General features: G+C 42.0%; 2 protein-coding genes across 10 annotated transcripts in view; both read left to right on the top strand.

Moving 5' to 3' along the window:
* The window catches only part of LOC114642262 (zona pellucida sperm-binding protein 3-like), a 392210-nt gene that overhangs the window by 110585 nt on the left and 267266 nt on the right, over positions 1-14359 (top strand). The window lies entirely within an intron of this gene.
* Positions 1-14359, top strand: part of LOC114667074 (oocyte zinc finger protein XlCOF6-like) — a 111148-nt gene that overhangs the window by 49357 nt on the left and 47432 nt on the right. For 3 of the 6 annotated variants that reach the window (XM_051925105.1, XM_051925112.1, XM_051925115.1), the window contains one exon: positions 4756-6804. In XM_051925105.1, the coding sequence (XP_051781065.1) occupies positions 4756-6804 (2049 nt within the window). Of the gene's footprint in view, positions 1-4752; positions 7823-14359 lie in introns of those variants that run through there. The other 3 variants (XM_051925109.1, XM_051925100.1, XM_051925101.1) reach the window with 2 other exon arrangements.

Genomic DNA, 14359 nt, shown 5'->3' with positions numbered 1-14359 from the left:
AGGGAAGAGAATTTAAGGCAGTCCTGGCGCAATGCTAGAGAAACATCGCAAAGATAAAATAAAAAATATATGTATTTTCAATTTCATGTTTCTGTAAGAAAATCAAATCAAATTGATATCAAGTAAGTGTGAAATAAGTTATCTTTGAGTGGCACTAAAACCAAAGTAAGTCTGTAGTTCCTCTGTATTTAAATTGCTGCTCTGCCAGGTAGCTTTCAGTGCTGACTGCCCTTATATAATGGCAACATTCTGTGAAACAGAAGTGTAATGTCTCGATGCATGCTCAATAATCCAGGTAAGGAAATTCTAGAAAGTTTGTTCAGTTCATCTGGACATAGTTCTTTTCTAGGGAGATACGTTACATCACTCATCCAAGTGACTTCCTCAGTCTCAGTTGACTGCAGGTTTCTCCAACCTTATAAACAGTACCTTTGCATAGTGACCGAAACTAGCACCATTGACTAACAATGGGCCGTGTGATCAATGATATGCAAATTGTCCATTGATCAATGGCCATAAGTACCATTCACAGAGAGTTAGGTCAGAGTAATATGGTTTACGCAGTTAAGTGCCAAGAGGATTCCTGTGAATTATACATCGGGGAAACCAAACAACCACTGTCGAAGCGGATGGCACAACACAGAAGAGCTACCTCATCAGGCTAGGACTGTGCAGTCTATTTACACCTAGAGGACAGTGGTCATTATTTCAGTGATGAAGAAGTGCACAACCTGGACAGGGAGGAACGCTGGCTTGAGCGAGGAGTCAAGGAGGCCATTTACGTGAAAAAGGAACAACCATCTCTGAACCGAGGAGGGGGCCTAAAGGTACATCTTTCACCATCTTACAATGCTGTGATTGCAGCCATTCCCCAACCATCTGTGAACGGTACTCCTGGCCATTGATCAATGGACAATTTCATATAATTTATCACACTGCCCATTGTTAGTCAATGGTGCTAGTTTCGGTCACTATGCAAAGGTACTGTTTATAAGGTTGGAGAAACCCGCAGTCAACTGAGACTGAGGAAGTCACTTGGGTGAGTGATGTAACGTATCTCCCTTGAAAAGAACTATTTCCAGATGAACTGAATCAACTTTCTAGAAGAAGTGTAATGAATATCCCTACCTATCATTGAAGTTTAACTTTGCTAATTTATGAAAAGAATGTAACATAACCAGCCAAACTAATACAAGGCAATGACTGCATCCCCTGTCACCTTTCTTATGACGAGAAAGTTTTGAAATGGTTCAAATGCATCCCAGCTTGATATGACTTGTGGGAGAATAAGAGATAGACACACTATAGAAGGTTCATGCAAACGACTCTGTTTCTTGGATGTAGAATCATGTCCATATGGAATCTGCATTGGGAGTAAGATGCATAATTTGCAATAAGCAACTCGGCTGTTCCAATAATACATCTGTGGTTCACCTTTTATAGTCAACTAGCTGAAATACCCAGCATTGCCTGGGAGGAAAATAAAGTTGTTTTTTTATTGTTTGAGAAAAATATAATTAATTTATTTTTTAAAGTTGTGTTTTTTTAACAATGAAGATTCGCTAATGTGCTTGTCTTGTGATCTCGTTTGTATGTTATCATCCAGCTGACGCTCGAAACTGGCCAACTCTATTTAATTTGAAAAGCAACAGGGGCGCGGTGCTGCTCAAACATAAAGAATGCTGGCAGTCACCTCCAGTTCGCCCTCTGGTGGTCGTTCCGAGTGTCAACTGGATGATAACATGCATACAAGACCGCAAGATCACCCCCTACCCTGCCCAGAAGGGAGTGAGTTAGGGTTGATTTCACCCAACAGTATTTTTAGTCAACCAATGAGGAACATGTGTACCAAATTTCATAAAAATTACTCCAGCCGTTCGGAAGTGATGCTGGAACATACATACATACACACACACTTATATTGACCTTTTTATATATATATATATATATATATATATATATATTATATATATATATACTAGCTGAAATACCCAGCGTTGCCCGGGAGGAAAAGAAAGTCAGTCAATCATTATCCAACCCACTGTATCCTAACTTTAGGGTCACAGGTGTCTGCTGGAGCCAATCCCAGCCAACACAGGGCACTAGACAGGAACAAATCCCAGGCAGGGCGCCAGCCCACCGCAGGGCACACCCACTAGGGACAATTTAGGATCGCCAATGCACCAAACCTGCATGTCTTTGGACTGTGGGAGAAGAGCCATGCAGACTTGGGTAGAACATGCAAACTCCACGAAGGGAGGACCCGGGAAGCGAACCCAGGTCTCCTTACTGCAAGGGCAGCAGCACTACCACTGCGCCACCGTGCCGCCTGGAAAAGAAAGTTTTTTTTTTTTTTTAATTGTTGAGAAAACCATAATTAAAAAAAAAAACAAAAAACCACCTATAAAAAAATTAACAAACAATAAAGACTCACTGATGTCTTTGTCTTGCGGTCTCGTATGTATGTTATCATCCAGTTGACGCTCGGAACCGGCCAACTCTATTTCATTTCAAAAGCAACAGGGGCACAGTGGTGCTCAAACATAAAGAATGCTGGCAGTCACCTGCTATATACTAACTGTGTAAGGCCAAGCACGGGATCCTAGAAAGTATTGAACTGGTCAGAACTACTCTGGGCATCTCTCTGCTATGAGGATTCATGTTGCTGACTTGCTCGCATTGTTTGTGCATTAGCAGGTAAGCGACTGTCTTTCTTAGGAGGTTTCCTTTTGCTGGTGTCTTGGCCTCGCCTGCGTATCCTCAGAGCTGGAATCCTCACTCCGACTCTATGTCTCACTTCCAGGCTGACAGACACACACATACACTTCCACGTATAGAACTCTATTTAATTTAAAAAGCAACAGGGGGACGGTGCTGCTCAAACATAAAGAATGCTGGCAGTCATCTCCAGTTCGCCCTCTGGTGGTCATTCCGAGTGTCCACTGGATGATAACAGGCATACAAGACTGTAAGATCACCCCCCACCCTAACCAGAAGGGGGTGAGTTAGGGTTGATTTCACCCTACAGTATTTTTAGTCGATCAATGAGGAATGTGTACAAAGTTTCATGAAAATTGCTCCAGTTGTTTGGACATGCTGGAACATACATACACACATTGACTTTTTTATATATATATATATATATATATATATATATAGAGAGAGAGAGAGAGAGAGAGAGAGAGAGAGAGAGAGAGAGATAGATAGATAGATATAAAGATATATAGATATAGAGATATTTAGACTAGCTGCCCCCCACAGCTCCGCCATGTAGTAGTGAAACAGAATAGCAAGGAGGGCCCTGCCCCACTCCTGACGTCAGTCTTCCCACCCTCCTTGGCCCACAGCCTCTGTCTCGGATTAGTGCGAATATATCACTCCTCCAAGAGAACTATGATTCTTAGCATGATGAGAAAAGTCACAAAATCAACCGTAACGTTCAAGCAAATTCAAGAAAAAAAACCCGATCTAAATCCATTAAGTAGTCCTCTCGTTTGCTAACTAAGCGGAGTTAAAGTTACGCCCCGAGGAAGACATGTGAGTGAGGAGGGCCCCGTCCCCCTCTCTTCAGCCTGTGAGTTTCTCTCAGTTTTGCACAAATAAATTGGTACTGCTGGTGAACTATAATACTGAGCGCGATGAGTGTACTCGTAAAAACAACTGGAACGTTCAAGCAAATTCTAGAAAAAACCCGATCTAAATCCGTTAAGTAGTTCTTCTTGTTCGCTAGCTCAGTGGATGTAAGATACGCTCCGATGCTGGCGAGTGAATGAGGAGGGTCCCATCCCCCTCTTTTCAGCCTTCTCTTTCGGATTTGCACAAATAAATCACTCCTGCAAGCGAACTATGATACTTAGCGCAATGAGAGAAGTCGCAAAATCAACCAGAATGTTCAAGCGAATTCTAGAAAAAAGCCCGATCTAAATACGTTAAGTAGTTCTGTCATGAAAAGCGGACAGACAGACATTGGATTTTATATATAGAGAGATAACATTCCCACTCTATCAGTTCATACCAGATCAACTAACAGAGATAGAACAAAATAAAAATAAACTGTTAATATCAAATACTTCAGTAATAAATAACAAACATTATCAGAATCTCACGCAGAAACTTTTGCGCTTCTGTTGCATGAAGACACAAGAGACCCATCGTGACTGTGCAGATGCCACGTCAACGATTGACACAGATCTACAAAGACTGACAAAGATCTACCTGTGCGGTGGCAACAAAGCTGCTGGCTATCCATATCTGTAGTAATCTTGCCATAAAATTCTGTCTTTCTGCCTGAAAAATGAATTTCCCGACAACACATGTTTTCGTAGACTGGGGAAGCAATGAGTATGAGGGTCATCTTAATCCCAGCATAGCCAAACACATCATTTCCGTAATTCAGTCTATCGTTCTATGGATTAGTAGTGTAGTGTCTTTCCAATCTATCTCTCTCTCTCTTTCTAGTATGAGAGATTGTGGTATAAAAGATGATGAAATAAGCAGATGGTATCAAGGAGCCATGCTTTGTGTATTTTTGATGCTGGACAAGGATTTTCAGCCATCAGAAGTGACAATGAGTACCCTATAACAACAGAATGAACAACGGTGCATTTGTTGCAACGTGTATTGCAGTCAGTGTTATGAGCTTGCACTCTTTTAAAATTTTATTACCTTTCTATTACATTTGTATAAGTTTAGCTTCACCCGGTTTGTGTTTTGAAGAATGATTATTTCTTAAATTCACATTTTGTATTTCAGCAGATTTACAAGACAGTGGTTTCTCCTTACCTTTGTTCACTCAGACCTCTGATGAGACAATGAGGAAAACATCTGGATCAGAAAATAGAACAGCAGCCCCCTTGAAGGGTACTTCTGCGCCTATGGTGAGACTGAAAAAGACAGATGCAATCAACACTCACCTACTGGTACATAATATGGTACCACAAACATCACTTGTCTGTCAAGAAGAGACAGGGAAGAAACATTTTCTATACAAAGAGAAGGGAAATTCTGCAGCAAATAAGCCATACTGTTTCAAATGTGGCAAAAAATTCTCCAGCAAAAGTAGTCTTAACAAACACACAAGAATTCACACTGGAGAGAAGCCACATCTCTGTTCTGAATGTGGCAAACGATTCTTCACCAGATGGCAACTTGAGACTCACACAAGATTTCATACCGGAGAGAAGCCGTATAGTTGTCCACAATGTAATAAACGATTCACTAATCGTAGCTCTCTTCAGATGCACAGAATATTTCACACCGGAGAAAAGCCACATCGCTGTTCTCAGTGTGACAAACGATTTGTCACCATTTCTCATCTTCGGATTCACACAAGAATTCACACTGGAGAAAAGCCATATGGCTGTTCTGAATGTGGCAAACAGTTCTTGTGTAAGAGTGGTCTTGAAACCCATACAAGAATTCACACTGGAGAGAAGCCATATCAGTGTTCTGAATGTGACAAACGATTTTACACCCGTACCCATCTTAAGATTCACATGAGAATTCACACTGGAGAGAAGCCATATCAGTGTTCTGAATGTGACAAGCGATTCACCACCAGCAGCTCCCTTCGGATGCACTCAAGACTTCACACGGGAGAGAAGGTATATTACTGTTATGAATGTGACAAACAATTCACCACCAGTACCTATCTTCGAATGCACACCAGACTTCACACTGGAGAGAAGCCATTTCACTGTTCTGAATGTGGCAAACAATTCACCACCAGCAGCTCTCTTCGGATGCACGTGAGACTTCATACTGGGGAGAAGCCATATCACTGTTCTGAATGTGGCAAACGATTCACAACTAGCAGCTCTCTTCAGATGCATACAAGACTTCACACTGGGGAGAAGCCATATCAGTGTTCTGAATGTGACAAACGATTCACCACCAGCAGCTCTCTTCGGATTCATACAAAGCTTCACACTGGAGAAAAGTTATATCACTGTTCTGAATGTGACAAACAATTCACCACCAATACGTATCTCCAGATGCACAAAAGACTTCACACTGGAGAAAAGCCATATCAGTGTTCTGAATGTGACAAACAATTCACCACTAGTGCCTGGCTTCGGAAGCACACCAGACTTCACACTGGAGAGAAGCTGTATCACTGTCCTGAATGTGACAGGCAATTCATCGCCAGTTGGCAACTGGAGATTCACGCAAGACTTCACACGGGGGAGAAGCCATATTGCTGTTCTGAATGTGGCAAACGATTCAACTATAAGGGGAGTCTTATGAGACACACAAGAATTCATTTGGGAGAAAAGCTGTTTCACTGTTCTGAATGTGGCAAACAATTCTCAAGTAGTAGCTATCTTAAGATACACAAAACAATTCACACTGGAGAGAAGCCATATTGCTGCTCTGAATGTGGCAAGCGATTTGCCACTAGAAAGTATCTTAAGACACACACAACGATACACACTGGAGAGAAGCCCCGAGGGAAGGGGTACGACTGTTCTGAATGTGGCAAGCAGTTGTCTACCAAGCGCAGTCTAATCAGACACACTAGAATTCACACTGGAGAAAAGCCTTTTTGCTGCTCACAGTGTGAGAAGCAGTTCTCTACCAAAAGCAGTCTTGCAAGACACATTCGATTTCACAACAGAGCCCCCTTCTCCTGTGCCGAATGTGACAAGCAATTCTCTACAAAGAACAGTCTTATGAGACACGCTAAATTTCACAGTGGAGTAAAACCCTTTAGCTGTTCAGAGTGTGACAAGCAATACTGTACTCAGAGAAGTCTTTTGAGACATGCTAGAATTCACACTGGAGAAGATCATAAGGCAAAGGAAGGTCAAGCAATCTGTTGATTGCCTCCGACAGTCTTTTCTGTCTACCTTTGGGAGAGTCCTTCAGCGTGACAAATCTGTAGCGGCATCACTTGTGTACGCCTGGCACACACTGTACCCCGTCGCATATTCAGCTATACAGGAAACTACAGTGCAGTTGTCGGCATGAGTGGCAGTTGTGTAACCTTTTGACCTGTGGATGACACCTGTGAACCTGTGATAATGGTTTTGAATAGAAGAGGGAGAAAGTGACTGTTGAGGGTGGCTGCGGTCTTCGATAATACTGTTTAGCTTTTGTATGACACTGTGCCTACTACATGTGACCTGACTGGAGTAGAATTGTGTACCAGTGATATTCTGTGCCATCTCCACAATAACTAATGGTGCTGATCTAAATAGGGCATCGTACCAGGATATTATACACCCAGTGGGCATGGACCACCAATTACACTTTTGTGTGTTTTAACAAATTTGCATTCATATGTGTACCAGTTCTGTATTTAGTAATTAGTGTAATCTGTACTTCTGTTTTAACTGAGACTTGTTCACAGTGCTCAGTGTCTGTATTTAGTGAAAGTGTTATACGAAGAAAATACATAAAAAAGACGTACCTTTTTAGAAGATATTGAGTTTAGGTGGACTAGGCTCTCCTCAGATGTGTATGGAAATCATCTTGATGATAACCAAAATGTGTTGTACCCGCTTTAGGCTGTCCTTGATATCGACTCCAAGACAGTTAAGGCTGCCCTCCTGATACAGATGAGAGTGCAATTAGAAGTCCATATAGAGAAATGAACCTGAGGAGAGGAGACTTGTGTGTTCTCAGAATATGTCGGTTTTTTTCTTTGAGAACAGAAACACACACAGATTGTAACTCTGAATGTGGTAAATGGCTCTTACAGTTCTTAGAAAGGCACCGTATTTAAACACACACAAGTGTCCATGCCAGAAAGAAACAATGTTGCTGTCCCGGCATTTGTGGTAAATAATTCTTAAGAGCCGTACCAGAATGCTCATTAATAATATAAGTGGCAGCACATTCCAATGTTGAAAGGTGATTTTGGAATGATAAACTACATGTAAAGATCAATTATTACTGGACTGAAGGCATTCTTCATGTTCTTCCAGCACCAAGTATATTTATAGGGAGGATTAGACAACCAATTTCTAGGCGTACTGGAGTTTAAAGCACAAGGAGGCCAGTTTCTCCCCCAACATTTGACTGAAAGCATGGGCCTGAAAAGGCCAAACAACCTGCCTGTGCTGCAGAGAAATGGTTACCATTGTAATGTTTACTGGTCTTGTGGAGTGTCTCTAAAATATAAATAAAAAAGAGTTAAAGACAGGAGGAGTCACAAATGTTCAGAGTCACAGAAACAGGAATGGTGAAGTGATAGGAACTGCAGTACAAAGTAATGAAAATGTGGCGAGAGATAATCAACTTGTGAACACAAGAAAAAGAGAATCAAGACATACAGTTAGAGAAGTGCGAGTAAAACCAACAAAAGAATGAACAGCAGAAGGTGCCGCATAATTTTGAAATGGCTACTGAGTTCCATCAGTATGGACACACATGTAGATGAGCAGAATTACAGAGGTAACTTTTAAAGACATTATTGAAAACCTCATAGTGGATATTAAACACTCCTGTAAATTCAAATAGGATTAGGAATATGAAATATTTAAATCAAATTTGTATGTTATTTTTCCACTCATATTTTTTTTCATTTATTGTACAGTTTTCAATTTAGTCACACAGTTCAATAAAGTTTTTAAAGTCATCATGTTTGTATGTGTGCACATTGTCAGCTTCTTTTCAATCTAGAACTGCCTTCAAGATGCTGGAGATCCATTTTCCAGTCCTTCTATGTTGTCTATTATTACTGGTTTTACTTTCATTTTTTATTGTGATTTTAATTCACAACCATGCCTTTTAAAGTTTTTACTGATTGGTCATTTAAGGATTTAAACAAAAGTGACAGCAACGTAAATTTGATGGGGGGAAGAAATGGCTGAGAAGATCAAGTGTCTTTGTGTAATTTTACAGCCTTCGGTTGTATATCCATTTCATTCGTTTTCCAGCAGCACTTATCCATTTTAGGGACACACAGAGGTGGCTGTCATTTGACAGGAATTTGCAAACAACCCCAGGGGGACAACTGTCTTCTACGCAGTGCACATTTATAAAAGCATCAATGGTCATTCCTGAAGCACTGTTGTAGTGTACAGTTAACCTCAAAACACATCACATCATTTGAATGTGGTTGGAAATACAAGGGCTTTAGGACTGTGGGAAAAACGCCAGTGGCGACCACCACACCAGCAGATTACTTTATGTTAAACACATTGTGAGACCCAGGCACCCCCCAAAGGGTACTCGACAATCCCCCAACTGTGCTGTATGCTGAAATAGGCAGGAATTGGATGTCTGGACATCTACTTTGAGAGGTGCTGACTCCAACCAGCTCAATCCGTGGAGATCGGCTTGGCGGAGGTTTACTGCTCTCAAGCCGAGTTCTTGGAAAAGGGTAACTTTAAGGTCTCTGTTGGCTTAGCTGGACATGAGGTCCTGGCCCTGCCGGACTCTGGTTGGGACCTCTGCATCATCTAATGCGACTTGCTCCAGCAGATACCCTGCACAAGCATGGAGCGTGTAAATATTTGCTGTGTCCATGGAGATGTGAAGAAGTATGAGAGATGGTACTAATCCCTCTGAAATATAAAGGAAGGAATTTTAAAGGTTGGACCGCCATGTTGACTGTTCACCCTGGCCTTTCTTAGTTGGGAAAGCCCCTATTCCCGTGGGCCTTGGCTACCTGCAAAGCACCTCTTTCCTTCGTAGAAAGAGAAGGACTCACCCACAGACAGGGTCAGTCCAGAAGCTGGCTTGGAGATTGAACCCAATGTGTCCAGTGAGGATAGTAATGATCCCTCACCCGAGTTTCTGGAACAGTTGAAGGGCTCTTTGTAATGGGTGCTTGCACCTTCAACCTCTTCAGATGGGGATGCTGCTTTGGGCTCTGGGGAAACATTGGCTAGGGAAAAGGGTGCTATGGAGATGCAATGGCTGACACACAGCTGGAGTTTGCATACTTGCAACAGGCCAACTGCTGCTTCAGTTTTGCATTTGATCAAGTGCATGTCACAGATGATTGTTACTATGAAGGACAGGAGGCCCTAAGTTTCAAAACTCCAGACTTTTAGTATGAACAGCTTCTTGTATTGAGTGATTTCCGATCTTGCTGAGGGTGGGCTGATTGAACAGTTGATGGTCACGAGTAGTCAAAAAGTGATGGTGTTGAAAATTGCACAAACATATGTCTTGGAAGCGGGGGGGGGGGGGGGGGTCATATTGGCACAGCGAAGATAAGAGATTGCATTTTGAAATGATTTTATTGGCTGAATATGGGCAGAGATGTGGAACAGTTTGTAAGTTTTGCCCCGACTGTCAAGTTATTTCTGGTCATTGACCTGCTAGGGCTTCCCTTTCACCGATGCCTATTTTGAATGTCCCTTTTGAGAGAGTTGGGTTAGACATTGTTGGTCCACTTCCCAAGAATAAGAATAGTTATCAGTATATGCTTGAGTTGGTTAATCACGCAATGAGATATCCTGAGGTAGCCTTCTGCAAAACGGCTAACACCAAGGCTGTGGCAAAGGCTTTGTCTGAGGTTTTCACACATATTGGCATTCCATACGAGATTTCAGCTGACAAGGTTATGCCCTTTACCTCCTCTATAATGAAACCACTATGTGAGAGCCTTGCAATAAACAATTGAGCACCACTGTTTATCATCCCCAGACGAGTGGTCTGACTGAATCATTTAACAAGCCCTTACAACAAATGATTTCACCCGACATCCTCGGACACGTGTGCCCTTTATGTTCGCTCTTTGTGAAGCTCTTCTGGCATCTACCAGCTTAAGTCCATTTGAACTATTATTTGGCAGGCGATCAAGAGAGGTGTTGGATATTTTTTGGGAGGAATGGACAGGGGTTCACCCTAAAACTCACAAGGTAAAATTTGTCAATACGGTCATTTTGATCCAGGAACACCTTTCTAAATTGTCATCTATTACTGTGGAGCATCACTAGCAGAAACACAAGGCACAAAAAATGTAATTATGATACAAAAAGCAATGTTTGTGAATTCAAAAAATGCAATTGGGAACTTGTTTCGATCCCGTCTGACCCACATAAGTTTCTGGCAAAATGGTTGGGTCCTGCCATAGTGGAGGAACAAATGGGCCCTGTGAACTATAAGATTAGTATTCCCAGCCAGTGAAAGCCCATTTGAATCCTACATGTTAATCTTTTGAAGGAGTGGCATGACCCTAAAGAAGTGGTCATGGCTGTTGAAGTCTCTCAGACTGAGGTTGCTATTGTTGATGATTTGACTGACACGCAGAAGGCTGAGTTACAGTTCCTGTTCGGGAGGAACTCTGATGTCTTTTCATCATTCCCCAGCCGGACTTAACGTTCTGAACATAAGATTGTTACTGAGCCTGGTGTTAAGGTACAGACACACCATAATTGTATTCCAGAAGCAACAAGGACTGTGATATGTGATGAGGTGAAGCAGATGCTCAATTTGTGCGTGATTCATGAGAGTAATTGCAAATGGTGCAGTACAATTGTTCTGGTGCCAAAATCGAATGCCTCTGTTTGGTTTTGCATAGATTTTAGACAAATAGATAAGATTTCCAAATTTGATGAGTACCCGATGTCTCGTACTGATGACGTACTGAAGAAAACTTGGACAAGCCTTGTATATTTCCATCTTGGATCTCAGAAAGGGGTACTGGAAGGTACAGTACCTCTGGAGGAATCCAGTTGCGTGAAGACCACATTAACCACCCCGATCGGTTGTTTGAATTCACCCATTTGAACTTTTAGGCATGTCTTTAACTTTTTAGCATATGATGGATCAGATTTTGTGGCCCCATTTCACATTTTCTGGAGCATATCTCAGTGATGTAGTCATTTTCATTAATGATTGTCAGTCACATCTCGACTGCCTACAAGCAGCACTTAATGGCTTGAGGCAGGCTGGGTTGACAGCTGATTTGATCTCAGTTAAATAAGGTGAGTGAGGTGTTGAATATTCATGTCCAGAAATGCAAAAGTAGGTGTGGACTTTCCTGGAACTCACTTCTTATTATAGGAGATTTTTCATGAATTTTGCACACATAGCTTCCCCTCTAACTAACCTGACTAATGGCAGAAAGAACCGCAGCACTGTCTGGTCCAATGATTGTGAATGGTCCTTCTCTGACTTGATGGCTGCTTTGTCTTCATGCATGGTTCTGAGGAATCCAGATTTTTCTAAGGAGTTCATTCTGCAGACAGATGCACGTGCATTTGGTTTAGGAGCTGTTCTCTCTCAGAATTTTGATGGTGGAAGAACATCCTATCACGTTCCTGAGCAGGAAATTGCTTCCCACGGAGTGTCAGTGTAAAGGGCATCCCATATTTAAGAATGTGCTCAGCGTAAAGCAGGGAGTGAACTATGAGGCATGTTTTCTTATAAAGCCACTCAAGACGGTGACAATCTGTATAAAGGCTGTGCACCCTTGTGTACTGTGGTTTAAATATTTTAGTAACAGTTCTTCCTATTATTATTATCCTTTCTAAGAAATACAGACTGAGATAACCTTTTCCATGCTTGTTATTCCACCTAACTGCCTCCAGGATACCAGCCTAATTATGACTAACATTCCAGCCCCCTGTGTCTAGTCCATCTTCGAAAACACCAACAGTGAGTGAAGGTCTTGAATGAATTGAGGTTTCTTCTGCTCCAACATGCCACCCCTCTTATAAATATGACCATGCACTCACCACCAAGAGTCGTATGTTTTCATGACATGTACTACCTACCAGTTATTTGGAAATATCCCATTGTGAGAGACGGCCGGCAGCTCAGTCCCATTCAGGATGCCCCTGAGGTGGAAGGATGGGGGAAGGCAGCTACTTGTGGACACTGCCTCCCCCAAAACACTAGATGGCAGCTCCCCTGGAGTGTAGCAGTACCCTGGATTCCCGCAGCGTTCACACCATATATAGATATTTATATACACCTTTTTTTAAAGAATACACAAAAAAGACTGTGAAAAGAGCCGGGGTACCAGTGATAACCCTGCTTAGTTGCAGTTCATAAGGCCAAAAGATGGCAAAATAAACACCGGGTGGATTGCCATGACTAGAGTTAACATGGCAATGCCACCAGGGCTGATTTTTTTGAAGCATTATGTTGGGTCCAAAAACAAAAGCAGCCTGACGCTCCTAACTAACAAACCCATTACCTGTCCTTTTTGCAAAGAAAGTAACAGAAATAAAACTCAACTTGCTCTCGTTCCAGGAAAAAAAAAAGAGAGTTTTTATACAGCACCCTTCTCTTAGTGAAGTAAGATCAGACAGGTGGCCTTCCAGGGTGCCATATTTAGAAGGCTTTTTATAAAGATGTTCCAGATGGAGGAATTAGGAGCATGCGCTGATAGTGCATTTCCACACCTACCACAGGATGAATCACTTGGATTGGGACCAGAGTGCAGCGGGTGACCCACAACACCACACTTGAACTGTGGCTGGAGTGCCAGTCCTGCCACCAACCCCCAAGTTCTCCCTGTAAGTTGGAGGACATGTTTGTAGGGCCAGATGCAGATTAACATCATAACCTGGACGAAGACCAAGAGCCCAATGGAGTGGGGTTACTTCTGGCATTTGCGGGATTCGAACCGGCAATCATAGATCCCTAGCCTCAAAGCCACCACTCCACCTATGTTGCTAAGAAATTTAGAAATATCCATAATTTGCTCTATCTACAAATAATTAACTCTCTTTTATTGTTGTTCACCTTTGCTCTTTTAATTTTGTCCAGTTAATGGTGGGCAGACACTCCGTCAAACAATGCTGTATGCCAGGGTTGTCCAACTCCAGTCCTGGAGGGTCGCAGTGGCTGCAGGTTTTCATTCTCACCCTTTTCCTAATCAGTTTTCACTGCTAATTAACTCCTTTTCCCTTCATTTTAATAGCCCTGTTTTTAAGGATTCAGTCCTCTGAATTGATTCATTTCTTCATTTAATGGCAGCCAAACAGGTGAGATGAGATATATGAGATATAAAAAATGAGATATAAAACGAGGCAACAGATGACCAGATAAACTGGAACGTTAAACTCCAGCCAATTTAATTCCAACCAGTTTCTTAATGAGAAGCCAATTCTTGCTCTTAATTAAAGCTGTTATTGAATATCAGGACTTGTTGCTACTCTCGTTCTGCCACAGCAGACTGTTGATTTTCTGTTTTTCCTAAGACCACCATCAAGATGCTTTGGTGACCTGAGCAGACTAGCATGACCGAGAGGTTAACTAGTCAGGTGGCAGCTTGTTTTGTGTCTCTTTATTGTTTGGCTGCTCAATAAGGAAAAAGAAACAACTAAGGGGTCTGAGTCACGTCAATTAAAACTGAGGCAAAACAATAAAGGGCGACGGTCAGTGTAACTAACCACCTATAGCAAGCGTTTGTATGGGCGGTGGTTAGTTTTGTGCTGACCACCACATT

The sequence above is a fragment of the Erpetoichthys calabaricus genome, chromosome 1, assembly GCF_900747795.2.
Source record: "Erpetoichthys calabaricus chromosome 1, fErpCal1.3, whole genome shotgun sequence".
In the NCBI taxonomy this organism is placed as follows: domain Eukaryota; kingdom Metazoa; phylum Chordata; class Cladistia; order Polypteriformes; family Polypteridae; genus Erpetoichthys; species Erpetoichthys calabaricus.
This window is presented reverse-complemented; position numbering and strand designations above follow the sequence as displayed.